At 40.2% G+C, this 16,958-nt stretch overlaps 1 protein-coding gene and 1 pseudogene across 1 annotated transcript; one reads left to right on the top strand and one right to left on the bottom strand.

Moving 5' to 3' along the window:
• Positions 1-223: 223 nt before the first annotated feature.
• On the top strand, positions 224-1,237 carry TAAR5 (trace amine associated receptor 5). Its single transcript, XM_072792577.1, has one exon. It carries the CDS (start codon positions 224-226, stop codon positions 1,235-1,237), a length of 1,014 nt encoding a protein of 337 aa, XP_072648678.1.
• A 4,320-nt stretch (positions 1,238-5,557) lies between these two features.
• Positions 5,558-6,671, bottom strand: LOC140613911 (trace amine-associated receptor 6-like; annotated as a pseudogene).
• Positions 6,672-16,958: the final 10,287 nt, after the last annotated feature.

The following is a 16,958-nucleotide window of genomic DNA, read 5'->3' as shown; positions in this document are numbered from 1 at the left end:
AAATGCCCAATCAGACAAACCAGAGGTAGTAGAGAAGTGACTCTTATGAGACCATAAGTCCCATGCTGCACTGATTTTCAAAGCACATTTGATTCAGTAGCCAAGGAAATTGTACTTGGTTCCAAACTGTCCTTCAGTTTCTCCTCTTTATCTCCCCCCACCCCGCCCCCAGTGAGACAGGTGGTCAGTTCCCAGAGAGAGAGACGAAGAGTAGAAACCATAAATGGACACTGTCCTCAGCCAAGGTTCTGAAGAACGCCCCACCACTTTCTGCTACCAGGTGAATGGGTCTTGCCCCAGGACAGTCCATCCTCTGGACATCCAGTTGGCCATCTACATGGCCTGTGCAGTAGGCATGCTGATTACAGTCCTGGGAAATTTGTTTGTGGTGTTTGCTGTGTCCTACTTCAAAGTGCTTCACACTCCCACCAACTTCTTGCTGCTTTCCCTGGCCCTGGCTGACATGTTTCTGGGTCTGCTGGTGCTGCCCCTCAGTACCATTCGCTCAGTGGAGAGCTGCTGGTTCTTTGGAGACTTCCTCTGCCGCCTGCATACCTACCTGGACACCCTCTTCTGTCTCACCTCCATCTTTCATCTCTGTTTCATTTCCATTGACCGCCACTGTGCCATCTGTGAGCCCCTGATCTATCCTTCCAAGTTCACAGTCAGGGTGGCTGTCAGGTACATCCTGGCAGGGTGGGGGATTCCAGCGGCTTACACTGCCTTCTTCCTCTACACAGATGTGGTAGAAAATGGGCTCAGTCAGTGGCTGGAAGAGATGCCTTGTGTGGGCAGTTGCCAGCTGCTATTCAATAAGTTTTGGGGCTGGTTAAATTTTCCTATGTTCTTTTTCCCCTGCCTCATCATGATCAGCTTGTATGTGAAGATTTTTGTGGTTGCTACTAAGCAGGCTCAGCAGATCAGCACCTTGAGCAAAAACCTGGCTGGGGCTGCCAAACGTGAAAGAAAAGCTGCCAAGACCCTGGGCATCGCTGTGGGCATATACCTCTTGTGCTGGCTTCCCTTCACCATTGACACTCTGGTTGACAGCCTCCTTAACTTCATCACACCACCACTGGTTTTTGACATCTTTATCTGGTTTGCTTATTTCAACTCAGCCTGCAACCCTATCATCTATGTCTTTTCCTACCGGTGGTTCAGAAAGGCACTGAAACTCTGCCTGAGTCAGGAGATCTTCTCACCTCGGACACCCACTATTGATTTGTACCAAGAATGACTTCTTCAACTGAATGCAGGAAAGGGGTAGGTCTTTGCAGGAAGGATGAGTCGTGCTGTGGCAGTGGGCTGTGTTGTGTCATGAGTTTGTGGGCATGCTTTTTAGGCACCATGGGTTAAGTGGTGGAGAAAAAAAACAATTTATTAAGTCAGAAAGAAATATAGCACTCTTTTTATTGAATGTTTCTATAGTAGAATTTAGGACAAGGAGAAAATTAAATCAACCAGATATTTGTTGGATAAGTTAAAATTCTGTGAAAATATTCAGTTCCTTGTTTATAACTTCCTTGAGACGGAGGAGATACAGAGGTGGAGAGAAAAGAGCATGAGGTCGGGATTTCTGAATTCTCCTCCTTGTTCTGCCAACTGGCAGTGTTGGGTGACGCTATTTTGGCAGTCTTTGAATTCCTCCCCATCTAACAGAGCTCCAGCTAGAAAATCAGGATTTCACAATGTTTGTTCTCTAAGGTATCCTGAAGCTCAAATATTGTACAATTTAACGTTGGGAAATGTTGTTTGAATCTTAATTTCACATCACTTTTCATAATCATAGTCAAGTGTTTAGACTATTTCTTTTTTCAAAATGTTCCCTTTAGAATGCCTGTCTCCTTGGAACCCCACCACTAAACAGGATTTTAAGCCGGCTTCATCCATTTCAATGATTACTGACTAAATGTACTATATTCTTGAAGGAATATTTTCTTCCTTTTCTTTAATAATTTTTTGTGGTTGCTTTATTCCTTTTCTTTAATAATTGAAACTTGGAAATAGTGGAATATTTTGTAAAGTGGTAATGATCCACATCATTCCATTATAATATTTCTTCCTTTAAAAAAAAAATCACATAAATTAGACCTACTGTCTTTCCCGGGACACTAGTATATGATTTTCTTTGGAAAAACAAGTACCTATGCCACATTCTTGTTCCACTTTGAACCAAGTATTTCTTATAGGCTATTACCAGTAAAGGTACTGACATCTTCTATGTACATTTTGGTTCTGTCTTCTTCCTAAATCTTTTCCTACAGGTCTCTAGAAACTCCCACATTTCTCACTGAATATTTTTCAAATTGATAATTGCTTATTTGGAAAACTTACTTGTAAATTAATTTGAGGTCTCTGAAGTACAAATAAATGTACTATAGATACAAACATAAACCAATCAATCCAAAAAAGTAATGTTTTATTTTGTCATTGAAGTTTGCTGAAGCAAATTTATTTCATTTCATTCTTTCTTTCTGGCTAGAGAGATAAATTGGCTTTACTGTTTTTCTTAATTAAAAAAATATTTATTGTAAACATTTTTCAATGTATTTTTTTTAATTTTTTTTTTAAATTTTTATTTATTTATGATAGTCACAGAGAGAGAGAGAGAGAGACGCAGAGACACAGGCAGAGGGAGAAGCAGGCTCCATGCACCGGGAGCCCGACGTGGGATTCGATCCCCGGTCTCCAGGATCGCGCCCTGGGCCAAAGGCAGGCGCCAAACCGCTGCGCCACCCAGGGATCCCTTTCAATGTATTTTTAATGCTTAATTTTTCTTTGGGAGTAATTATTCTTTCTTTTTTAATTAACTCAAGTATTATCACATAGTTAAATGAAAAAAATTATAAATTAAGATTCATCCTAACATATACAATTTTGAGACATCAAGGAACACTGTGCCTTAGATACAAGAATAAATATAATTTGCAAAGTATAAATCAGTCACCACTCTAAAAAACTTACTTTCCTCTTCCTAGAATAAAATCCACACCTATTCCCACTCCACTGAACATAGATAGCATTATCTGTCTTAGAAGAACACTCAGCTGTATCACAAGGTGGAACTCCACATAAATAATTTTTTAAAAATGCATATTTAAGTGTTGCTAGACAGGTTTTTGTTGAAACAGGATGTCTCAAGAGTCTTTACTATGCCATGTCTCGTGTTATTCTCCAAGAGCAGGATATAATATGTAGCAATTCCAAAACATTGCTGATGCAGAAACTTCTTTTCCCTAGAGTACTTTATAAGATGACTGATAAAACCCCATTTAGTAAATGTTGGCTCAGAAGATAATGAGAATTAGAGGAGTCAAGACCTGAGCAGAGGGATGGAGGTAAGTCTTTACATTGAAATGGAGAATGCTTGGGAAGCTGTAGGGAGAGGCTTGAATGTCAACCTTAGGAAGGTGGAAGAGGTGACAATTCCCTTGGTAATTGTTTAGCTGTTTTATCTCCATATTTTCTGAATACTCTGTGTACTTTCTCAGTCTCTTTGGTCAGCTATTCCTTCGGCCTAAAAATACCTTTCCCTCCTTTCCCTCCTGCAAAAAAATCTTAATCTCTTAAAGCCCGGCATAAATGCTACTTCTAGTATGCCTACATGATCTTCCATGGGGGTGCCAATCTCCTCCCTTTTGTGCTCCTCAAACACACCTCTTATCATTTAAACCTCTGTGAATCCCAAGCCATAATTGTCAATATATCAGGTTTTTTCTACAAGATATTCTAAGTTTTTTGTTTTGTATTCCTGAAACTCTGAACCCAGAACTCAGAATGCCAAGTCTTCAGAGATATTTGTGAAATGGATCAATGAATGAGTCAGTATAAGGATCAATGCCTGTTGTCATCACATAATTGTGTACCTATATCTTTAAAAATAAACTTTTTATTTTAGAATAGTTTTAAATTTACAGAAAATTTGCAAAGATAGTACAGAAATTCCTATACCCTGCAGCCCATTTCTCCTATTGTCATACATTTCTTAAAATTAATGAACCAACATTATTATTATAAAGATATTATAACAATATTATTATTAATGTATCATTAAAAACTCCACACATTATTCAGATTTCCTCATTTCCTCTTATCTCCTTTCTCTGTCTCAGCTTCCCAGTTAGGATGCTACATTACATTTAGTTGTTATGTCTCCTTAGGGTCCTCTAGACCCTGACAATTTCTTTTACTCCCCTTATTTTTGATGACCTTGATGGTTTTGAGAAGCACTGGTCAGATATTTTGTAGGATAGTCCTCAATGACTAGTTTGTTTGATGTTTTTCTCACTATTTCACTGGGGCTATAAGTTTTGGGTAAAAAGACTGTAGAAATACATGTCATTTTTATCATATCATACAAGGGCATTCTGATATCAACATGACTTGTCAGTGCTGATGTTAACCTTAATCTAGCTGAGCTGGTGTTTGTCCTTTTAAAATTTTCCGCAGTTAAACAACATTGCTTCTTGCCAGAGTTACAGATTCTTAAAGATAAAGTATGTGCCTATTACCTATTTCTATATAATATAGCACTGATTTGGTACAATGTGAGCATGTGGTTCATGCTTTATAAGTAAAAAAAGAAAGATGAATACATGAATATTTTTATTGATGTATATTCCACTTGTCTCCTAAAAGTAGCAAATTTTCTGTTGAAGTTAAGTTTTGTCACAGAAAAAGAAAGAACTAGAGGCTTCATTCAAAGGAGACTCTTCCTGAATGAAAAATCAATATTCAATGTATTTGAACAGAATAGCATAGCAATGAGTGCTATCCGTACCGACCATTAACACAGTTTTGAATAGTAGTAGTACTACTAGTAGTAAGAAGAACAGACAAATAATCATCCTATCATCACTTAGGGAAGTGCAATGGCTTCTGCTTCCCACATTGGGGGAGGACATAATTAGGATGGAAGTTTGTCTGGCAATGATAACAGCCTGGTCAGGATGGTGTTTATGTTTGCAGATGACCCTCAACCCCCAAGAGGTCTTGAGTGTGAATCAGACAAGGTGTCTGTGTTACTCTACACACAATTTATAGATAATTATTTCAGATCTCTCTCCTCAGACATTAGGCACAATACAAATAATTGCCCCCAAAAGCCTCCCTTGGGAAATTAAGAAAAGCAACAGAAAGCAGGAACCTTGCGAAGGCAATTCACAGGTGAAATATCTGACAGGTTGCGAGAGAGTAAAAAGCTTTGTAAGACAAGAGGAAAGGGTATCAAAGACGAAAGATGTTTTCAGGTGACATCCCAGAACAAAGGGAAGAGTCAGTGAATTAAAAGAAATGAGGGAGGGAAGTGTTTTTAGAAATGGGATAGGCTGAGTTCTGAAGTAATTCAAATAAAATTTTAACATTTATTAGGAAAGTGCATGCCTTTGGAGAAGTGACAAGGAAGTGCACAATTTAACATGACTGGAAAAACATTGATCTACCTAATTAAACTTGAAGGGTATTGTGTTTTCTCCTCATGAATAGTCTTGTTTGATTTTCAAAAATTCATTTCATTCAGAAATTGTAAAGATTTCTTTAACTTCTTCAGCCCATTTGTTTACATTTGTTCAGAGAACAAATTCACGGTGGCTGAACTGTCCTTGAAAACCCAGCCACTCACAGTGACTTTTATGGCTTTCCTGAACCATGGGTAAAATCAAAGCGTTCATGGGTGAGTTATAGTAAGCACCCCAAAAGGAAATCTCATAAAAATAGGCAGGGGTTATGAAGCTCATTTAGGCATCAATTAATAAGTCAATACTATATGGTAACTGTGAAATCATAAATGCTACCACCGTGATACCCAGGGTTTTAGCAGCTTTTCTCTCCCTCTTGGCCACTCTGGATTTCTAACTATCTGATGATGATTCTGTTTTCCCTCCAGTATATTCAGTCTTGTTAGCCTGTTGTCTAGCCACGAGAAAAATATTGCTATAGAGGATTATCATTAACAAGGGTAGGTATAAAGAATAGAAAATCTGAGTGAATGGGTGACGGGCACTGGGTGTTATTCTGTATGTTAGTAAATTGAACACCAATTAAAAAAAAAAAAAAAAAAAGAATAGAAAATCTATCAACACCCAGTCTTGATTTACAACTGTCTGACACCCTCCTACACAGCTGAGGGCACTTACTAACTCCTCCAGCCCGTCATCATAGATACCTGTGTAGAACATGGCACCGCTGTATATGAGGAGCAGGATCCAGGAGATGCTGACGCATATCCCTGACACAGTCACCGTGAACTTGGTGGGATAGTCCAGAGGGACAGTAACAGGAAGGTACCTGTCAATGGAGATGAAGTACAAGTGGAAGAGAGAGGAGTAGCAAAATGCCACTTTGCAGCACATGTGGAAGGTACAGAAACTTGGCCCAAAGTACTGGCAGCTGTCCACAGACCTGACCTTGATGAAGGACATGACCGTCACCCGCACCAGAGAGTCAGCACAAGCCAGAGAGGGGATAACACTGGTTGGAGAGTGCAGCTGTTTGACATGCAGGATGGAAATCACCACCCGGGGGTTTCCAAACACAGCTAGCAAAGATACAAAACGAAACACTGAGTACAGAATCAACCTGGATCCAAGCAAGTAGGAAGTTCTCACACAAGATCCATTCACACTCTCATAACAAAGCGGCACAGTAGCAGGGTGGGAAAGATTGCTGATCATGGTTTCTGCAGTTTGATGTGTCCCAATTTCTGTCCTTCCTTGTGGTAAAAATAAAGTTTTCCAATTCTGAGAATTATAAAAAAAATAAAACTGCCTATTTGAGCAACTACTTTTAAGTATTGCCTTATAATCTATCCTTTTTTCCATTCTAATCATCAAAAGAAGTTAAAAGAATTTCAAAAGTTAGAAATTTATCCTTTCTGATTTTAATGCAGGAAATTCTTTCTTTCTTTCTCTTTCTTCCTTTTCCTTCCTTCCTTCCTTCCTTCCTTCCTTCCTTCCTTCCTTCCTTCCTTCCTTCCTTCCTTCCTTCCTTCCTTCTTTTTTTGGTATATTATTCATTGAAGTTCGATTTGCCAACACATAGTATAACACCCAGTGCTCATCCTGTCAAGTGTCCCCACTCCATGCCCATCACCCAATCACCCCATCCCCCCACCCACCTCCCCTTCCACTACCCCTTGTTCATTTCCCAGAGTTAGGAGTCTCTCATGTTCTGTCACCCTCTCTGATATTTCCCACTCATTTTCTCTCCTTTCCCCTATAATCCCTTTCACTATTTCTTATATTCCCTGTATGAAACCACATAACCTTTGTCCTTTTCCGACTGACTTACTTCACTCAGCATAATACCCTCCAGTTCTATCCACGACCAAGCAAATGGAGGGTATTCATCGTTTCTAATGGCTGAGTAATATTCCATTATATATATAGACCACATTGATGGACACTGAGGCTCCTTCCACATTTGGCTATTGTGGACATTGCTGCTACAAACATTGGGGTGCAGGTGTCTCGGCTTTTCACTGCACCTGTATCTTTGGGGTAAATCCCCAGCAATGCAATTGATGGGTCATAGGGTAGCTCTATTTTAAATTCTTTGAGGACCTCCAGACAGTTTCTCAGAGTGGCTGCACCGGTTCACATTCCAACCAACAGTGCAAGAGGGTTCCCCTTTCTCCACATCCTCTCCAACATTTGTTGTTTCCTGTCTTGTTAATTTTCCCCATTCTCACTAGTGTGAGGCAGTATCTCATTGTGGTTTTGATTTGTATTTCCCTGATGGCAAGTGATGCAGAGCATTTTCTCATATGCTAGTTGGCCGTCTGTGTGTCTTCTTTGGTGAAATTTCTGTTCATATCTTTTGCTCATTTCATGATTGGATTGTTTGTTTCTTTGCTGTGGAGTTTAATAGGTTCTTTATAGATCTTGGAAACTAGCCCTTTATCTGATACGTCATTTGCAAGTATCTTCTCCCATTCTGTAGGGTGTCTTGTAGTTTTGTTGACTGTTTCTTTTGCTGTGCAGAAGCTTTTTATCTTGATGAAATCCCAATAGTTCATTTTTGCTTTTGTTTCTCTTGCCTTCATAGATGTATCTTGCAAGAAGTTGCTGTGCCCAAGTTCAAAAAGGGTGTTGCCTGTGTTCTCCTCTAGGATTTTGATGGATTCTTGTCTCACATTTAGATCTTTCATCCATTTTGAGTTTATCTTTGTGTATGGTGAAAGAGAGTGGTCTAGTTTCATTCTTCTGCACGTGGCTGTCCAATTTTCCCAACACCATTTATTGATGAGACTGTCTTTTTTCCAGTGGATAGTCTTTCCTGCTTTGTTGAATATTTGTTGTCCATAGAGTTGAGGACCCATTTCTGGGTTCTCTATTCTGTTGCATTGATCTATGTGTCTGTTTTTGTGCCAGTGCCACACTGTCTTGATGATCACAGCTTTGTAGTACAACCTGAAATCTGGCATTGTGATGCCCCTGGCTCTGGTTTTCTTTTTCAATATTCCCGTGGCTATTTGGGGTCTTTTCTGATTCCACTTAAACCTTAAGATTATTGTTGCAACTCTCTGAAGAAAGTCCATGGTGTTTTGATAGGGATTGAATTGAACGTGTACATTGCCCTGGGTAGCATTGCCATTTTCACAATATTGATTCTTCCAATCCATGAGCATGGAATATTTTTTCCATCTCTTTGTATCTTCCTCAATTTCTTTCAGAAGTGTTCTTAGTTTTTAGGGTATAGATTCTTTACCTTTTTGGTTAGGCTTATTCCTAGGTATCTTATGCTTTTGGGTGCAATTGTAAATGGGATTGACTCCTTAATTTCTTTCTTCAGTCTCATTGTTAGTGTATAGAAATGCCACTGATTTCTGGGCATTGATTTTTGTATCCTGCCACACTGCCAAATTGCTCTATGAGTTCTAGCAATCTTGGGGTGGAGGCTTTTGGGTTTTCTATGTACAGTATCATGTCATCTGGGAAGAGGGAGAGTTTGACTTCCTCTTTGCCAATTTGAATGCCTTTTATTTCGTTTTGTTGTCTGATTGCTGAGGCTAGGACTTCTAGTGCATGTTGAATAGCAGTGTCGAGAGTGGACATCCCCGTCGTGTTCCTGATCTTAGGGGAAAGGCTCCCAGTGTTTCCCCATTGAGAATGATGTTTGCTGTGGGATTTTCATAGATGGCTTTTAAGATGCTGAGGAATGTTCCCTCTATCCCTACACTCTGAAGAGTTTTCATCAGAAATGGATGCTGTATTTTGTCATGTGCTTTCTCTGCATCTACACTTGATCTTAGTCAAAAGGCAGGAAACGATGCTTTCTCTGCATCTATTGAGAGGATCATATGGTTCTCGTTTTTTCTCTTGTTGATATGATCTATCACGTTGATTGTTTTACAAGTGTTGAACCAGCCTTGCATCCCGGGGATAAATCCCACTTGGTCATGGTGAATAATCATCTTAATGTACTGTTGGATCCTATTGGCTAGTATCTATTGAGAATTTTTGTGTCTGTGTTCATCAGGTATATTGGTCTATAATTCTCCTTTTTCATGGAGTCTTTGTCTGGTTTGGAATTAAGGTGATACTGGCCTCATAGAATGAGTTTGGAAGTATTCCATCCCTTTCTATCTTTTGAAACAGCTTTAGTAGAATAGATATTATTTCTTCTTTAAATGTTTGATAGAATTCCCTTGGGAAGACATCTGGCCCTGGACTTTTGTGTCTTGGGAGGTATGTGATGATTGCTTCAATTTCCTCCCTGGTTTTTGGCCTTTTCAGGTTTTCTATTTCTTCCTGTTCCAGTTTTGGTAGTTTGTGGGTTTCCAGAAATGCCTCCATTTCTTTTATATTGCCTAATTTATTGGCATATAGCTGCTCATAATACGTTTTTAAAATTGTATTTCCTTGGGGGATCCCTGGGTGGCACAGCGGTTTGGCGCCTGCCTTTGGCCCAGGGCGCAATCCTGCAGACCCGGGATCGAATCCCACGTCAGGCTCCCAGTGCATGGAGCCTGCTTCACCCTCTGCCTGTGTCTCTGCCTCTCTCTCTCTGACTCTCTGCGTGTGACTATCGTAAATAAATAAAATTTAAAAAAATTGTATTTCCTTGGTATTGGTTATGATTTCTCTTTCATTCATGATTTTATTAATTTGAGTCTTTTCTCTTTTGTTTTTAATAAGGCCGGCTAATGGTTTCTCTCTCTTATGAATTCTTTCAACTCCTGGTTTTGTTGATATGTTCTACAGTTCTTCTGGTCTCCATTTCATTGAGTTCTGCTCAAATCTTTATTAACTCTCTTCTGCTGGTGTAGGTTTTATTTGCTGTTCTTTCTCCAGTTCCTTTAGGTGTGAGGTTAGCTTGCATGTTTAAGGTTTTTTCCCAATTTTTTGAGGGATGCTTGCATAGCGATGTAAATGGTTCTCCACCCTTTCATTTTCATGCTGTAGGTGTCCTTAGGTCTAAAATGAGTCTCTTGTAGACAGCAAATAGATGGGTCTTGCTTTTTTATCTAGTCTGGAACCCTGCGTCTGTTGATGGGATCATTTAGTCCATTCACATTCTGAGTTACTATTGAAAGATATGAATTTAGAGTCATTGTAATACCTATTCATACCTGTTTTTTCTGTATTATTTCTTTGGGCTTCCTTTTTCTTTTACAGGGTTCCCCTTAATATTTCTCTTTTGTAAAAAAGATTTTATTTTTTATTCATAAGAGACACAGAGAAAGAGAGAGAGGCAGAGACACAGGCAGAGGGAGAAGCAGGCTCCATATAGGGAGCCTGATGTGGGACTCAGTCCCGGGTCTCCAGGATCAGGCCCTGGGCTGAAGGTGGCGCTAAACCACTGAGCCACCAGGGCTTCCCCCCACCCCCTTAATATTTCTTGCAGAGCTGGTTTGGAGGTCACATATTCTTTCAGTTTCTGCCTATCTTAGAAGATCTTTATCTCTCCTTCTATTCTAAATGAGAGCCTTGCTTGATATATTCTTGGCTGGATGTTCTCCTCATTGAGTACCTGAATATATCCTGCCAGCCCTTTCTGGCCTGCCAGGGCTCTGTGGAGAGGTCTGCTGTTAATCTAATACTTCTCCCCATATAAGTTTGGGATCTCTTGTATCTTGCTGCTTTAAAGATTTTCTCTTTCTCTTTGGAATTTGCAAGTTTCACCATTAAATGTTGAGGTGTTGTATGGTTTTTATTCATTTTTTTTTTGGCAGGGGAACCTCTCTATCTCCTGGATCTGAATGTCTGTTTCCCTCCCCAAATTAGGGAAGTTCTCAGCTATGATTCGTTCAAAGATGCTTTCTGGCCCTCTGTCCCTCTTGGTGCTCTCTGGAACCCCAATTATATGTAGATTTTTTTCCTTCTGAGGCTATCATTTATTTCCCTTAACCTTTCTTCATGGTCTTTTAACTGTTTTTCTCTTTTTTTCCTCAGCTTCCTTCCTTGCCATCAACTTGTCTTCTGTCATTCACTCTTTCTTCTACCTCATTAATCCTCATCATTAGGACCTGCAGTTTGGATTGTATCTCATTTAATTGATTTTTAATTTCCGCCTGATTAGATCTAAATTCTGCAGTCATAAAGTCTCTTGATTCCTTCATATTTTTTTCCAGAACCACCAGTAGCCCTATAATTGTGCTTCTGAATTGGCTTTCTGACATCAAATTGTAATCCAAATTCTGTAACTCTGTGTCAGAGAGTACTGTTTCTGATTCTTTCTTTTGTGGTGTGTTCTTCCTTCTTGTATTTTGCTGAGTGCAGAGTGGCTGTATGAGTGGGCTGAGTCAAGAATGTCAACCATGAGCTAAGTAAAATTCACCCTAGATGATTCTGCCGAGGTCAGAGACTTGAAATTGGAAACAAAGATCAGAATGAAATAAAACAAAAGAACCACTAAAGTGAAAAACAAATTTTAAAACAAAGTAGTAAAACACAAAAGGCCAATAATCCGAAAGAGAAAAAAAGGAGAACAAAAAGGGCAGGGGGAACTGGGAGATGGTGGTGTTGATGAAGTTGTAGTGGAGGGAGAATGTAGTGTACCTGAGGGGTTCTAGAGGGTGGTTCTCTTGACTCTATATTAAGTTCTGTATGTTAGACGATGATTAGTTCCAAATTTTATAAACCAGAAATACTTGTAGAAGGCCCCACCATTGACCACCAAAACATTTGAGATAAAAGAGGGAAGCAGAATGGGAATGAGGAATCTCACATAATGAACCGGCACAGTATACCACTTGGTTCTGGGTGCATGCTGGTCATGTTTTAGAAGGTATTAACTTCCACCATTGTAGAACAAAATGAGGCAGAGAAAACAAAAAAGACAAAAAAAAAAAAAACCCAAACTGAAACAAAACAAAACAAAAAACCACATATCTTGTATATCTCCTCAAATTAAGCTGAGTATGTTGAAGAGAATCTAGAAGTGGAAAATATATCTAGGACCTCTAATTGTAGAAATATGAAAGTCAAAAATGAAGAATCTTAAAAATGAAGAGGTGGTAAAATACTGTAGTTAAGGTGGGAAGAGAGGAAAAAAATTGGAAATTTGCAGTCTGATATAAAAACGAGTCATAATGGGCACAGGCCCAGTGGCATAGTGGTTTAGCGCCACCTTCAGCCCAGGGTGTGATCTTGGAGACCCGGGATCCAGTCCCAAATCGGGCTCCCTGCATGAAGCCTGCTTCTCCCTCTACCGGTCTCTCTGCCTCTCTCTCTGTGTCTGTCATGAATAAATAAATAAAATATCTTTTTTTAAAAAAAGGTCATAATGGAAAAAGGAAGAAAAAAAAATAGGATTGGTACCCTCTGGTTCTATATACTGTGAATCCCTGGAGCTTTCCAGTGCTGCTTGGTCCAGAACTTGCTGTTCCCCTGTCCTTCCAGCTGGTCTTCTGAAGCAGGGGCTGCTGTGCTGACTCTCAGGTGTGTGCACCTGGGGGAGCTGCCCCGCCCCCTGCCAGGTGCCGGACTCGGTGGGAGCTGTTTACCCCTTGATGCCTCCGGTCCCTGGAGGCCCCTCCCCTCCCAGGCTCGGGTGACACCAGGAGGAACAACAACACTGCCGGGGGCCAGCTCTCCAGCTCTGGAGTCAGGTCCCCCAGTAACTACCGCAGTCTCCCAGTCCACACTGGCCTGGATGCTCCCGGGCGTTGGGGGGCCCTGATCTGCACAGCTTGGGAGCCCCGGTGGCAGGAGCATCCTCGCTGTCCTGTGCCCTCCCCGCCTCCGCCTGTCCCGGGGGAACTCGGGATCCTGGGCTGTGTCCCCCGGCACCCTGGGATCCGGGGCCTGTGCTGCTGGAATCGCGCTCCCGGGCGGGGCTCCCGAAGGCAGCAGGTGCAGCCCCCTCTGCGTGGAGCCCGCCCGACCCCCGGCTTCTCCCCGAGGCCCCGCGGGGCGCTCCAGCCCCTTACCGCGCTCGGCCCCGCGGTGTGGCGCGTCTGCCCCGGGGCCCCTCATCTATTAGTGACCCCGGGAGACTGGAGGCCCCACTGCCCCTCCCGCGGTTCTGCCCGGGTTCCCTGCTGAGCGCCTTTCTGTCCGGGAAGAATCCGGTGGGGATTTTTTAAGTTTTGCTTCTCGGAGTTGGGCTTTCCTGTGCTGGAGGCTCCCGCCGCCCCCTTAGCGCGGCTCCTTGCGGGCCCCTCCCCCACTGGATTCTTTTTTATATTATTTTTTCTGCCTTCCTACCTTGTTAGAAGCGAAAACCCTTCTCTCCGTGGCTTCCGGCTGTCCTCTCTTTAAATCTCAGGTCTCATTCATAGGTTTTCAGGATGTTTTGAAAGTTTTCTAGGTAAGTTGATGGGGCCGGGTGGGTTGAGGACCCTACTCCTCCACCGTCTTGCCCCGCCCTTTCTCCAACTTTTTAATATATTTAGAATCGGAACTTGTTGCACAAAGCTATTAAAATTATAGTCATATTTTGTACAAAATAAAGGACTGGCAATACATTTAGTCCAATGATATATATGTAGATTAATATTAGATTATATTACATTGATATTTATTATAATGTAATTGGCTCAACATTAGAGAATCCCTTTTTTGTGTTATTTTACCTTTGGAAATATTGCCTGTTATTACCTACGTTGAGAAGTAATTGGGCAACCAAAGGTTGGGTTATATTTTTGAAGTTATCTCCCCTGAGTGACTATTCAGCAGTAATGACAAACTATACTTCATTTTTTTCAAGAAGGAAAAATGAATTACATCCCCTTCAAATTATGACCTCAAAATGCCTATAGTATAACATTGTGAAGACTGAGCAAAGATTTACTCATAGTAGCTTACTAAACTTATTTGGGTAATACAGTTCTTCTATTGCTTATATTTTCAGAATTTTGGGCTTTTTTTCCCCCTTTTTTCTTTACTCATGGTTTGGAGAGCTTGAGATGACTTGGAGGACTATTCTTACAAAGTGATACTAATATAATTTGTAAGTATTTTCCAGGCTAATGGACAGTTTCAGATATCTAAAATCGATAAGATTGATTAAAATAAGAAATAACTCCCCTAAGCCCTCATGTCCCCATTCTCAAAAACATAGTATCGTTTTAAACCCAGCACAGAAGAGTAGGTACCTCTTGGGTACACACTGGAGGGGTATTTCTAGATTCATCATGTCTCTGAAAGGAATAGATTCATGCTAAATCACCCAAATTTCAAATAGAGAATAAGTTTGTTTCTCTAGGCATTTGAGGATTTTTCTTTTTATCCTAAGGCACACAATTTTAAAAACAGTTTGCAGATCTCACCAAACAATAGTGAGCAATTAATTCTTACTTTATTTAAACATAAAAAGTATAATATTACATCTAATCTTCATCTTAATCTTTGACCTAGAGACTGGGTACTTGTATTGCCATTTATTCCATACCCTAGGTCTGACCTCTGTTGCAAGTGCAGAATCCTAGAAAACCTGCATGTATATACATAGGTGTGGATACTCCCCAGGTAGTAGATTTCACTAGTCTGTACATTTTAAATGTTTGTGTGTGGGTGAGTGTATGTGGTGGTTGTGAATATACCCATGGTATTTTCACGCTTTGCTATTCTGTGAATTTTAAATCAAATCATTTTTAATTTTATTTCCCAGCTTCATGCTTCACACAGGCCCTCAGTGGTTTTATGGCATAAATCTATGTCTCATGTTTACTCCTGGGATTCCCCTCATAAGCCCTGTATTTTCTTCTTCTGCTTCAGCTCTCCTGAGAAAGTCTACCCCATCTCCTATTTTATTCTCAATCTAACTTAAGGAATCTCACCACTGCCACCATAGATGGTGCCCTGCCTGAAAGTCTGAGTGTCTTTGTACAGGACACTGTGTCCTCAACCTTTAGAATGCCTCACTTCAGTGGTGCCCAAGTAATGCTGCTATTGCACAAAAAATCCTGAGCCCTTCCTCCAGTCTTCATACTCAGGCTTTAGAATAACAGACTTCAGTGTTAACAGAAGGTCTTAAAACCTTAGAAACAAAGGCACTTGAGAAGTAATGAGCACACCTAAGACCCACATTTTGATGTTTAATACTTTTCACCAGTAAAATGAACTAGTGCTTCTCAAAGAAATGTTTCATCCAAGCAATGGGGCCAGAAAGGTACAGGAAGAAACCGAAATATATTTTTATATCAGAAACTAAGAGATTTTTGTTAAATGTTGACATTGACATTTTACAAGGACACTGTTGCTAACTTGAATAGACTCTCATTAGCCAAATGTGGGAAATTGTGTGTCAAAAACAATAAGAGAGAGTAAAAGGTTATATGGTGGGGGGAGGGAGGCGAATCCATGAGTCCATAATTATGATAGACGCTAGCTAGCTAGCTAACTAGCTAGAGGAGGGATCTTCTTTACACTAGAATACCAATCTATAACTGATATTATATTTGGAGAAAGTATTTGCTGGAACATCATAATTTTTGGAAGCATCACATTAATATTGATTAAAGCGGGGATCATCAATTGATGCTAAATCTTATAGCAAGAGAGGGGAATTTTGATGAGAGTCAGGTATTTATATGGCGTAAAATGTCATCTAGATATTGCTCATTAGCTGCAAAAGAAAAAGAAATAGCAGTTCTCCAACGGAGAAATCAAATAAAACCTTGACTGGGTATAAAACTAACATCATCCTGAGGAGGACATGGCCGTGTATGTCTCTGGAGGGATGCCCTGAGAAGCACGCAATAAAATGTATATATTATTCTATCCAGGAATACATAAGCAGAATCTAATCATGAAGAAATTTCAGACAAACCCAAGTTGAAAGACAGTCTATTTTTAAAAGGTGGAAGGTTATATTCTTCAAAAATATTTATGTAATAGAAGACTGAAGAACATTTCCAGGATAATGGAGACAGAAGGGCAAGACAACCAAAAAAATATGTGATCTTAGAATGGAATGTATTACTGGGCAAACCGACGAAATTGAAGTGTGAATTGCAGATGGTAAAAGTATTGCATCAGTATTCAGTTACTGAAATGTGAAGGGCTAAAGAGCCATGATGTTTACAACTTACTTTTAGATGGTTCAGAAAAATATATATATATACACACACATTGATAAAGTTGGAGAGAGGGAACATACGTCAAAGCAAATAGAGCAAAATAGGTGAACCCAGGTAAAGAGTACCTAAGTGTGGTTCATACGACTTTGCACAGCTTTTCAGTGGGTAGAAAATGATTTCCAAATAAAAACTTTCTTTTGCAAAAAGCAATTTTGAAAATGTAGACCTTTAGTGTCTTCATTTTTAATCCTCATCATATGCAAGCCACTGTCAAACCCCACCACCTGGCCCACAGAAAACCTCTTAACCAGCAGCAGATCAGATTTCCTGTCTGAATTAATCAATCTTTCCTGCCACCATAATGCAGAAAGCCTTGAGATGCTTGTCATGTTAATATAATGCTACCACTGACACCCCCAAAGCAGAACACTTCATATCTGCATTTACCTTTCTGGTAACTTCATGATTTCTCTGGGAATGATAAAGAACATAA

Source organism: Canis lupus, chromosome 1, assembly GCF_048164855.1.
Source record: "Canis lupus baileyi chromosome 1, mCanLup2.hap1, whole genome shotgun sequence".
In the NCBI taxonomy this organism is placed as follows: domain Eukaryota; kingdom Metazoa; phylum Chordata; class Mammalia; order Carnivora; family Canidae; genus Canis; species Canis lupus.
The sequence above is the reverse complement of the archived record's forward strand: the minus strand, read 5'-3'. Positions and strand labels throughout refer to the sequence as shown.

Bases quoted from the DNA above. Each gene is read 5' to 3' on its own strand.
- TAAR5 (XM_072792577.1), top strand. From the start codon at position 224: ATGGACACTGTCCTCAGCCAAGGTTCTGAAGAACGCCCCACCACTTTC.